This window comes from Fusarium tjaetaba (assembly GCF_013396195.1).
Source record: "Fusarium tjaetaba strain NRRL 66243 chromosome Unknown NRRL66243_c0000440, whole genome shotgun sequence".
NCBI classification, from domain to species: Eukaryota; Fungi; Ascomycota; class Sordariomycetes; order Hypocreales; family Nectriaceae; genus Fusarium; species Fusarium tjaetaba.
Window position 1 is genome coordinate 41,063 of NW_023501636.1, and position 11,622 is coordinate 52,684.

At 49.8% G+C, this 11,622-nt stretch overlaps 3 protein-coding genes across 3 annotated transcripts; all 3 read right to left on the reverse strand.

The window, feature by feature from the left end:
- Nucleotides 1–2,061: 2,061 nt before the first annotated feature.
- FTJAE_13584 (ssh-4) lies at nucleotides 2,062–3,711 on the reverse strand (the record flags this gene model as incomplete). Its single annotated transcript, XM_037346742.1, has 3 exons — nucleotides 2,062–3,023; nucleotides 3,077–3,382; nucleotides 3,453–3,711. 3 exons carry the CDS (start codon nucleotides 3,709–3,711, stop codon nucleotides 2,062–2,064), a joined length of 1,527 nt encoding a protein of 508 aa, XP_037199396.1.
- Nucleotides 3,712–5,723: 2,012 nt separating this feature from the next.
- FTJAE_13585 (endosomal SPRY domain protein) lies at nucleotides 5,724–6,881 on the reverse strand (the record flags this gene model as incomplete). The annotated part of the gene is made up of 1 exon (XM_037346743.1): nucleotides 5,724–6,881. The coding sequence occupies one exon, from the start codon at nucleotides 6,879–6,881 to the stop codon at nucleotides 5,724–5,726; it is 1,158 nt and encodes a 385-aa protein (XP_037199397.1).
- A 2,182-nt stretch (nucleotides 6,882–9,063) lies between these two features.
- On the reverse strand, nucleotides 9,064–10,917 carry FTJAE_13586 (uncharacterized protein; the record flags this gene model as incomplete). The annotated part of the gene is made up of 1 exon (XM_037346744.1): nucleotides 9,064–10,917. One exon carries the CDS (start codon nucleotides 10,915–10,917, stop codon nucleotides 9,064–9,066), a length of 1,854 nt encoding a protein of 617 aa, XP_037199398.1.
- Between the last annotated feature and the right edge of the window lie 705 nt (nucleotides 10,918–11,622).

Sequence of the window (11,622 nt, forward strand, 5' to 3'; positions counted from 1 at the left end):
ACTCTCAGAGGAACGACATTCCTTCAGATCATGATACCCGATAGACACTCCTTTATGACGACTTATGAGATTTCGATCGGTTATAGAATTCACTCCTTACGGTTTCCGCCAAAGATGGCGGAAGAACCGTATCCGGAAAGCATAGCGACTGTTTTTTTGTTTTTTACCGCGCCTGGAAAAAAGTTTGGCGTTGAAGGGAGTTTTGAGAAAGCATTTGTTTGGCGCTCTGAATCATGTTTTATTGTTTGATGTATGTATGTTGGGATAGGTGCTTGCAACGCTCGACTCTTCACAGAGCCTGGAGCAGCGATGGAACAACACGGAACAGAAGCACAGTTGGATTTTAGCTTGGATTTACCTGGCTCTTTAAGAGAAGCAAGCCATGGCTGGATATGTACGCTCGGATGATATGAAACATGGGATGGATATCGTGTGAGGATAGACTGCTTGTTTGTTATATGCTAGGTACGATCATGTTTTCTTTTTGGATATGTAGGGAAGATTGATGTCTGATGGCAGTTCTTTTATGTTCGGCCCGGAGGTTAATTGATAATCTACGATGCTTACAGTCATTATTTTATTGGTACGAATGTGCTTTCTCCAATGGAAACTGTGATAGTTGACGGCAACCAAGTATCAAGCCATGTAACTAAGTACCTTTCATTTTCAAGTACATGCCCAAAAATACTTAACTCGCTCAGCCTTTGGTCGCTCCACGCAGCAAAGCTCCATAATACCGATCAAAAGTCTAGTGGTCGTTATAAAACATGAGAGCCAATGCATATAGATAATTTTCTGCTGCTTTCTAGTTGAGTTGGGGGATTTGGGCTTCTTGTCGCCGGTTTTTTTCTGAACAGGGCCATAGGGATAGACTTGACTCGCAAGTACCTCAGAATGAAAGGTACACATAAGCAAACACATTTCAACCTGGTTGCCAGTCTTCCTGTCGCCATTCTGTATATCTTGTAGATTTACTTAGTTGCTGCTGGAACCCAGGAGACAGTTGCTGAGCTGTATGACCTCGGTGTTGAAGCCAATATTAAAGGCATCTTGTGGCACCGTACTTGAGAGCTACAGCTGGTACATTCATGATTGGTCAGAGTGGGATGGTTCTTGTCCCTAGGGGATATATTATACTGTTGCTATCAACCTGGACGTAATGAAGAATGATTGTCGTGACTAATGATAAAGCCTGTGATCTCTTATAGTGTAGTGGATAGAATGTAACTTCTGCAGATGTAGGGTGTTTGTGGGCATCAAAGTATGGAAATAAGGAGATGAAGGTAGCATAAAGTCCTATGTTTTGCTGCTGTCACATCAAGTCATTGGGTGACTGTAGAGGATCGATCAGTGCTATCACCACATCAACCAAACCTTATGAAACCCGCCTTAGTATATGGAAGCCGTTTCGCATCACCTGGCTCCATGATATGAACACATGAAAAGGCACGATAGTATAAGTGGTTGGGAATTCATATCGAGACTACTGCCAATACTTTATACTCAAAGTCGCCCCTTTTATTGTGAGGCAGCGACCGAGGCCTCATCCACATAACGCCCTTACAGCCATCAGCGCATAAGCCACTATCCAAACATCCATGCGCTCTTCGACCAGTACCAGATACGTAGTGTTAGGCCATGTTGAAGGAAACAAGAAGCGTCAAAATGAAAAAAGGAGCGCAAAGCCATCCAGGTTGGTATCAATATTCCGTTCCGGCCCCCTTTCCAGGAACTCATATCCAGCTGGTCCACAACCCTGAGACCGAACCGGATTTCCTGTCTAAAAATACAAATAAAAAAGGACGACTGCCGACCGTTTGGAGGCTCTTCTACCTCGGAAACGTGCGCCTGTCAATGCTCAAAACTCCAAGGCGCCAGTGCGAGAAAACAACGATTGAAATGGATCATGTATGGGGATCGGTCCTGTCAACTCCGGTATCATATGTCGTCGATGCTGCATCTCTCGAGCATCGTCGTTCTTCTTCCGTGTCATGTTCAGACGTTCATGAATAGATGTTTATATAAAACTTGTGAATCAGCAGGCCGCATTCGGATGCCCACTCAAGCAGAAGTGCTACTGCGAGGTCTATTGGATGGCGTTCGGTTCGGTGGCGGTAATCGAGCACTATCACTACGGTCACGACCAGCACCCTCTCGCATGGCATCACTGTAGCTGGGTACTGGCGGTTGGCGAGGACTTGGAGTTTGCCGTGAGGGAAGCACCGTAGCGGAAGAGTTACCTCGGCTGCGGTTCATTACGCGAATAAGAGGCGTATCTTCCTCGCTGTCACTTCCATATCGACCATCTTCGCTACCTGAATGGTCGGGACTTTGGTATTCAGGAGGCGGGTTTGTCGCATCCTCGAGATGCAGGTGCAGGGGGTTGTGGTCGTGCGTCTCCTGTTGAGGTGCGGCATTGCTGCTAGCTTCGCCGTTCTCCTCGTTGGGTACAAAATGAGCCAAAGAAATATCGGTCGAGCTTCTGACTGGTCCGGGACTCGTTGGAGGAAGTACGCGAAAGTTACCACTACGTGTTCGTCCATGCGAAGGATTGAGGTCGTTAGATGGGTTGCGTGTGTTGTAAGAGCTTGCAGTAATGGAGTGGCTGTGTTGCCTGCCTTGAGGATAAGTATTGCCGTCCTTGGTACCAGCTTCCAACAGTATGCTACCCTGCTCAGATCCATAAGGTGGCGGAGGAGCTAGGCTCCCAGTCACGGGAGCCAGACCCCATTTCTTGACGTTTGCCTCGATGAAAACGAAGCCGGCCTGACCAAGGTTGACGTGGATAGTAGCAGGACCATTGGCACCGATCGCAGGAAAGAAGTTTTGCGCCTTGAGCCCGTGAACAACCTCCTCAAGCTTCTTACCATTGCGAGTGAAGAAGATAGCACCGGTTCGAGGACGATAACCCACTCCAACGACATCACCCTGCACCAGTGGAGGACCATAGGGAGTCGCACCGAATGGTTGATTGTAGCGGCGGGCACCAGTAGATTGATATCCGACAGAATACTTGTGATAACCTGGCATTAAAATCAGTAAATGGTCGTGGAGGATCAAATTATGACCAACTCACCCGGCAGTCGGAAGAGAGGATAGGGCTTGGTAGCCATGCCGATACTGAGCAGAGTGTTTTCGGGCTTTTCGTAGATCTTGGCTTCCCAGTAGTAGACGTCGTTTTGTTTGGGGACAGGGAGATTGCTCATGACGGTGCATTCCGAGTCAAAGAATTCGATTTCGGTACGAGCTTCGACAAAGCAGTTGGCTATCTCCAGTTCAGGCTCAAATTCCCATGCAGAGACGCCCTTTTCTTGTATGGCGAGGTATTGAGACAGGGAAATATCAGTCTGCATTGATTCGGGAGGGTTCGCAGTAACCCAGGCTTTTGGACGCAACAGACGTTAGTAAAATGCATTCGCCAAGTTAGCGAGCGCGAACGTTTGGCGACATACCCTTTGCACGTAGATATTCCTGGCGCGACATATCATCCATGACCTCGAGGGCCTCAGCCTCATCGCGTGCGAACGCTTGTTCATCATCGTATTCGCCAGGCCGACCGAGTCGGTCGAGGATGATGCGACCAGTACTCGCGCAGCCAGAAACCCAGAAAATGAAGATGACTAGGGCGATGAGGACGATGGAGCCGAATGATGACACGAGGCCGATGACGACGCCTGTAAAGGCAGACGACGGGTTGGAAGAGAGCCCCATGATGGGCGAGGGACAAAGTATTTAAATGACCGTCTCTTGATTTTGATTCGATTGCTTGCTCTTGACAGGGTCGAGAGATTAATTCAAGGAGAATTGCGTTTGGCTCGGTTTGTATAGATAGATCGTGTTGTGCGGATTAGTCGATCGATCGGTCGGTCGGGGACAATCAAGGCACGGATCTTGGCGGACGGCGTCACCGCCGCAAATAGTACATGTAAGAATCAATCGCGCGGCGAGATAAGCAGAAGGAAATGTGGCTAGGAGTCAATCGAAGATGAAGTCGCTGATATCGATGAACGGAGGAATCGAAAACGCCGAAAGAGGGTGAGAATGGAACTGAGGAGGATGGGGAATGAGGCCAAAAGATTTGGTGGTGATGTTGAAGGAGGAGAATGACGAAGACGGGGAGGCAGAGACGAGAAGAGGCGAGCCCAGGCGTCTTTGGGTGAGGTGAGTGAGGTGAGTGAGGTGGTTGGCTGTTAGTGTTAGAGGATTGGATCAAATGTGGAGGAGGATAAGCCTACAGCGCAATACGGACGGGCCTAACTACTAACCTACCTTACCTAGATTTTAGCCCACGCGATATCGCCACTCGAACGCAAACTGCGGACTATCAGTAAATCAAAGGTTAAGAGATGATTCTTTACAGCGTTGTTTTAGGGAGACATTGATTTAACCCCAGCTTCATAAACACAGGCTCATCTAAGCAGCGAACAATTGTCTCTAGCACTGACAAAACACTATCGTCATAAGTCGTCCACTGAAGCAGGCAGTATCCTCCTGGTGGGGTGACCTGAGCCTCTGGGCTACCCGCTATGTACCACTTCCTGACGGGGCACCCGCAGGGGGATCACCTTCAGTGAGAAGCCTAAAGAGGGGCCCAAGGGTCGACGGAAGCAGCGGGAGCGGGCTGATGGGACATGATAGCGCTTGCATCGTGTTAGCGCTAGTCACCAGTTGACGCTGCATGGCACTAACACTCAGCGTGGGGCGACATGTCTCCCAAGGCTGAACCAGAACCAGAACAATCATCAACAATCAATGGAATCCGGACCTGGAACCTTGTCAGACCAGGACAGGAACCGAAAGAAGCGAAGCGATTCGAAATGCGACGCTGATGACGACGTTGACAGAGACTTTTGAGTCTTTTGTTACTGACTGACTTTTACCATATGCATCTGTGACGTGAGCAGTAAGAGACGTAGCTACCTAATCACCTAATAATCACTCACTCACTCACTCGCTCGCTCACAACAGCCCAAGTCTCCAAGATATCGCATAATAATACCAAGCAATGCAAATGCAGTTTTTGTTTCGGCCCGGTGCCTGTCCCCTCACAGCTAAGACGCCCCCAGGTTTCACATCTTCCATGGATCTTAGCGCCTTATCCATCAAAACAACAGAGCATCTCAGCTCGTATGCTATTTTCAGTCTTCGCGATACGCCTTGCGTCTATTAATTTCCAAGAATTAAATTACACGTCAACCAACGAATTGTCAAATCCTTACCATCCTGGAATTGTTCTAATAATTAATATCTCAAGGATCTGAAACACGAACTGATTCTGGAAGGTAGTAGCATGTTTAGGGAGACATGTGAGACATTGGAAGATAGTTTCATTATTCGCCCTTTTTAGTCAAAGTAAACAAGTCATTACGAAGTCAATATAATAACACAGGCAGCTATTACGTCTGAAACCTTCATAGTCCAATGCCCCGAGCAACTTGACACTAATGGTACACCAACTTAGGTAGATCTACCTACACGTTCAAGACCTTGACTTCATTTTCATACAAGTCAGAGCATCATGTTTATTCAATGCATTGCCTATCTCGTATTCTAACAATCTCAGCATATCAATTCATGTCCGTGAGAAGCCGTTACCATGCCTATTTACATTACCGTTATACATCTACATGCGCGCAGTGAACCCAGCCCAAACCCAAAGTAAGAAATCGCATTTTACCTTATAGCCCATTCAAGACTTTCGTCATTCCCATATCACGTCAACCTTAACACTCCTCTCCTCGTCCTCGTCGATATTCCCTCTGCGCTCTTCGTGCCCGTCGCTCCTCCCTTGCCCTCTCCCTTTCAAGCTCCCTCAGCTCAGGCATCGGGTGGTGATAACTCTTGGTGCCCAGATCGCCACTGTCGTCTGTGGTACGGGTCACCTGTGATCCATCGAGGAGACTCTCACTGACCTGGCTGTCGGCACGGGTGTAGCTCTCGGCACGCTGGTAGCTGAAATCACGACGGGCTGCTCGGCCAGCTTCACGAAGACGACGGGCCTCGGCGCGCATGCGCTCTGCCTCACGGTTCTCCCGACGATCAGCGGTAGAGTAGACCTTGCGGATGCCGCCGGTGGCCTTGGTAGGTGTGGTTGTAGGGGTTGTCTGACGATCAGAAAGAAGGTTTGTTGAGACGTTAGATTCAGTGCCGGGGTTGGTAGAGCCGTCCCATTCGGAACCTTCACTCTCCTTGTTCAGTCCACCAACGCGGGCAGGTCTCTCATGGCGATAGCTGCGGAGTTCCTTCTTGGCTGCAAGTTCGGCCTCCTCATCTTCAACACCCGCTTCACCAACGTGACGGCTAGTCTTCTTGCCCTTCTTCGCACGATCACGTTCTCGCTTTTCCTGCTTGCGGCGTCGCTTCTCACGTGCACCAATGTCGCTTGCTCCAGCTGTGATACCAGTAAGTGTTGTGCTCTCTGTGACTACAGTCGTGTTGTCGTCGTCCACGTCCTTGTATACACTGCCACCGCCGAGGTTTGTTGGCCGAGTTGCGTTGGAGAGAATAGTGCCGTTAGGCCCCGTCCGTCGAAGAACCGTCGATTTGTAGTCATCCCAGTCTGTTTCCTTGAATTGGAAGCCACCGTTCTTTGCCCAGAAGAAAAACCAGATACCAGTACACACGAACACCACACCGATCAGAGCAAAAAGGAAGAAAAACCCGGCATTGCTGATGTCGTGAGGGTCGAACGAGCCTGATTCAGGTTCGACCGATGGTTTGTGTCTATCATTCTTGTCGTCGTCCTTATCATCTCGAGCTAGCAGCACTTTACTGCCCTCCAACAAATGCCCCGAGAGTGTGGAAAAGGCCTCGGCAGCACGAGGGGCGTGCTGTGTGATTGAAGACGCACTGCGCAATGAACGGATGATAGCGGGTGCCATGATGGAATGGAGTAGAATGAAGAGGTCTCAGTCGAGTATAGATATGTGCAAGCTAGGCCCAGGGTGCTGTAGCCCAGCCGAGCTCAATTGTAAATAAGACCAAGCAGTTGATGTCAGTATCCTCGATGTATCAATCGAATGAGCGAGGTGAGTAATTGCAATCGTTAAATGAGTCGTGTGGTGTTGATTATGGAAATAGTGTGTTTTCTGAGATAAGGAGAGAGAAATATTGGAGAGAGAAAGAGTGTTGCGTGGCTCAGGCTGGGCGATGGATGGTGCTTGGTTAACCCAGAAACGAGGCCTGTAAAGTGCGTGGCTGGGATGCGCAGCGGGTGGTTGGGCAGCTTCAACGTGCGCGTCAGAATGCTTACAACGCTCTCGAAGTTTGATATAAACATAGAAACAAGGCAATGATCTTGGGCGGTATCAAATCAGGGTTCAAGTAATTTCCTTCTAAAGTTTGAATCAGTTTCAATAGCTTTTCTGGCCCTCATCACCATAATCCAGCCACAATCTTCAAATGACGTCGAAAGTAAACAACACTCAATCGCTGACCCGGCAACCTCGCACAGAAAGCCCATTTAGTCATCATCCAATGGCAGCTGTCCACGACTTTGATGCTCCAGATTTGCAATGCACACGCCCCCCTTCAAGGTTTATTCGTGCATCTTGGGAATGGGACTGACGAGCTCTATTTTAGCCCGCATGAAAAGAAGTTTCTAGGCAGTAGCGCCGGCCTTTGTGAGACAGCCATTGTCCCTACCTAAGGTTTGCATTAAGAGATTGTGATACCTACTCTGAACCTTTCTGTTCAAGTTTGACATTGGAATGCCACTAGGCTACATATTTGAGACCTGACGGACCATGTTTGGTCCAATTCTACCCCTGAGACAGCGTCAGCAACTGCACTGCCTGACTGCTCACGTTTGCATGAATATCTTGGGCGCTTACACCGGATGAAAGCTGCTCTGGGCGGTTAATCTACACATACAACAGATCGCCAGTTTCTTATGCACAAATTCAGACACCTGAGACAGGAGAAAAGGGGACATGTAGCTAACATGCTAGACATGTTCCCATTGTTATGCTATGGTTAAACTCAATCATATCAACCCAGTCATTGTCTTGTTACTCTCCCAGTGTCTCCATTCCAAAACAATATCTTCCGTTTCGACCAAAATCCTTCATCTCCGTTCCGTCCACTCATAATCAATCTGCCACCCTCACTCCACCATTATCAGCCGAAGATCTTGTCACGGGTCACCATTTAATGTCTCGGAACAAGTAAAATAGAGAAGCCAAACATGCATGTCATGCTGGTTGTAACATAAGATTATTCTCTGCCGGGCAGCAGATAGAGGCGCGAACCTCGTTTGCCCGTACAATCTATCGTTCTGATGACAAGGGTCCAATGGTAGTTCCAGCCAAGTCTCAAGTTCCTCCTCTTACACCATGCTCAACAATGCAATACATAAGCCATATCCATAACCGTCTCTCATGCAGCTTCCCACAAGGATCTCTTGCTGATCAGATCGCGGCAAGAAGGGGTGCAAAACAATGGGAAATTGTCTAGTCCCAGTCCAATCAAGGCCAGTCCTCCTAAACATGAATCTACACCCTTCAGGTAGCAACGACCATGCATCGGAAAAAGACACTTGGGTTCAAAGCTACCAAAAGGTGAGACTTCTGTTCATTGAGGACGTACTGGGGCCTTTCCACTACCCAACCAAACTCCAAAAATAACCCATCTGGGCGTACATGATTTCCGAATAAAAAAAAGTTGAGCTTTCAGTAAGCACTGTTGGTATTGGTACCTCGAGGTAGTCGAGCCGGGCTGGTAACTCAGCTGGACCATCAACCGGCCGCTTCCGCCATCACCGCTTTTGGGGTATCAACTTTCTGCCACGAAGCCAACGAGAGGGCTTGACCCAAGAACACAAGCATCAAGATAAGCTCGGTGTATGAAACCAACTCTGAGCTCAAGACCAGAGCTTGAATGTAATCAGACCGTCCACCGGAATGCTCATCGATGGCCAAGATTCGAGATTATAGGCGAAACGCTGCCCATCCCGTAGACATTTGTATGCAGGAAATAAGAAAGAAGAAATAAATATAGACCAAAAAATAAAAATGCAAAAACGCGCTTATCATCAACTTTGTCATCTCTCATAAGAAAAAATCATCAGTAAATGTAGTCGTCCATGGCAAAGGACGGATCATATGGTGCATGGTTTCCGGAATATCCCCGATGATGTGAGTCAGAACGACTGGGAGTGTGTGGTCGGTAAGGGAGAGCCTTCTGTTCAACCCGACTGCGGACATCTTCAAGCTGGTAGTAGCTGCTAGCACGGTCGCTGCCAACTCTAGAGCTGCCGGTAGGTCTTGAAAACGTGATCTCACCTCCATCGCCGCACTCAATCTCGGCACCCGAAACTCGCACGACAGCTGAGCCTGACACTTTGATCGTGACATTATCAGTGTCGCTTGAAGAAGAGCGGGTGAGACCAGTGGTGTTGCTTCGCTTATACTCGCTATCATCATGGCTGCCGCTGCTTCGACTGCTCCCGCCGCCAAGCCGAGGGTTGCTTGCTTTGCGTAGGGTTTCAGCAGTCAATGGCATGGCGGGACCGCCATTGATGTCGTCCTGGTATCGCATGGCGTCTAGGTATTTATCCTCATCCAAACTGACACCTCCACCACCAAGTGAGCGATCTTCGTAGTAGGAATCTCGTCGAGTTCGGGCGGGCACAATGTCAATCCCACGCTGTTCATACGCAACGGAGCCTCGTCGAGTACGAGCAGGTACAAGATCAGCACCATGATGCTCATAGGCGACAGAACTGCGTCGAGTACGGGCCAAAGCTGTACGACGGTCGAAATTGGCTTCAGGAGAGTCCGCAAACAGACCAGGACTGTCATTGTAGTCTTCATCATCATAGCCTTGGTCAACAAACCCAACACGGCTACGACCCGAAGGCGGTGGCCGCGAGGGAGTCCTTGTCTTTTGCCTTGTCAAAGACTGAGGAGGGGGGCGGAATGGTGTGGTTGGAGGAGGCATTGCAGACTTGGGTCGTGGGATGCTGTCAGGAGGAGGCATACGCCGGCGATCCTCGTCATTCTGTTGAGGCCTCTTAGAGCGAGAGGCACGTCTAATGAGACGAGGATCAGGCTGCTCCTCCTCATCAAAGTCATCCTGAGGGTATCCAACGTTTGATGGCGAAGGCTGCTGTTGACGGAAACCCATGGATGAAGCTGGCCGCTCAAAACGGTTTCTGAGGTGGGCGCTGGCCTGCTGCGAAGGCATATCAAAGAACCCAGGTGTTCCAGCACCTGGGCCGGGCGAAGGCGGAACGCCGACCACTGAGGGAGACTGTCCTCCAGGGAAGTAAGGTGGTGGCGGGAATGATCCGACTGGGAAAGAAGGCTGAGAAGCTTGGGCATGGTGCCAGCCAGCATTGGAAATTGGAGGAGCGGTTTGTCCTGGGTAATAGCTATGAGGTCGAGTCTGAGCACGGGGGCGCATGCCGGAAACGGCAGGCTGTTGGACACCGTAACAGGAGGGATCCTCGACACGACCTCGGCGATATTGTTGCACAACAGGCTCAGTCTTGGTATGAGTGAGTGAGGTTGGGCGAGGTCTTCTCACAGGCTTGGGCTCACGTTCCTTGGGTGGTTTGGCTTCGGCTCGGACCCTCCGTTGTTGCTGCTCAGCAGCTTCCTTCTGCTTGCGCTCTTTACGGCGTCGATCTTTATCGCGCTGTTCACGAGCTTCACGTTCATAGTCTCGGCGGGGGCGCTCTTCCCTACGAGGGGGCTCTTCATCAGAAAGACCTTCGCTGGGAGGAGAAACGTGTCGCCGGCTGGAATATCTCCTGGTCTCGCCTCGAGACTTTCCTGTGTTGGGGCGTTCCTTGGGTGGACTGGCGGGACCGGGAGCTTCAGAGACAGCATAGCGACGGGTGGATTGGATGCCCTCCAGGACAGAGCTGCCGGAATCCTCCTCGGCATCCTCGACGTAGCAGACGTGGTTGGACATGGTGTAGTTAGAATATCGGAGAAACTTGAGAGCGAATTCGGCTCTAAAAAAGAGTCAATTCGATGAGGGGGTTCGACGGGATCGAACAGGGACCACGCTAGGTGGGACGGCACAGTTGGTGGATGAGATCGCAACTCCAGGCGGTGAGAGCGCCGGTGGCGTTGGTGGTCACGGTATCTGCGATCGCGAACGCAATGCTTTAACGTCCCCTTCCGTGAAACCTAACAAGCGACATGTGAAGGAAGTGGAATTCGTTGACCAGGACAGCTGCAGCCGAAAAAAGTCGTGAGTAAAATGTCGCTGTCGAGTTGGATACAGAAGGCGGTGACGATAGTGGCATAAACCAGGACGCTTTTCGATGGAGACGCTAGTAGCGACGGATATGTAATGTCTGATGCTTGGTAGATGCTGATGCTATAATGTTGATCGAGTTGAGTATAATGCTCGATCGGAAGCGAAAGCAGAGCGAGGAATCGAAGAAATATGTTTGTTTTAAAAGGACAATGTATCAAACTGTCATGGGAGAAAGACAAGACAAGAAGGAGGGGAGGAGGGGGGAGAAGCGATGGGCATGGATGGACGGGATGGTCTGTTTTTAATAAAAGTGCCCAGGTGGTGGTAATTTCAGGGCCTGGGGGGGTTCATTCAGCATTTTCTGAAGCACCGCACCTCAGACTCACTCACTCAGAGTGTGGGGGGGGGGGG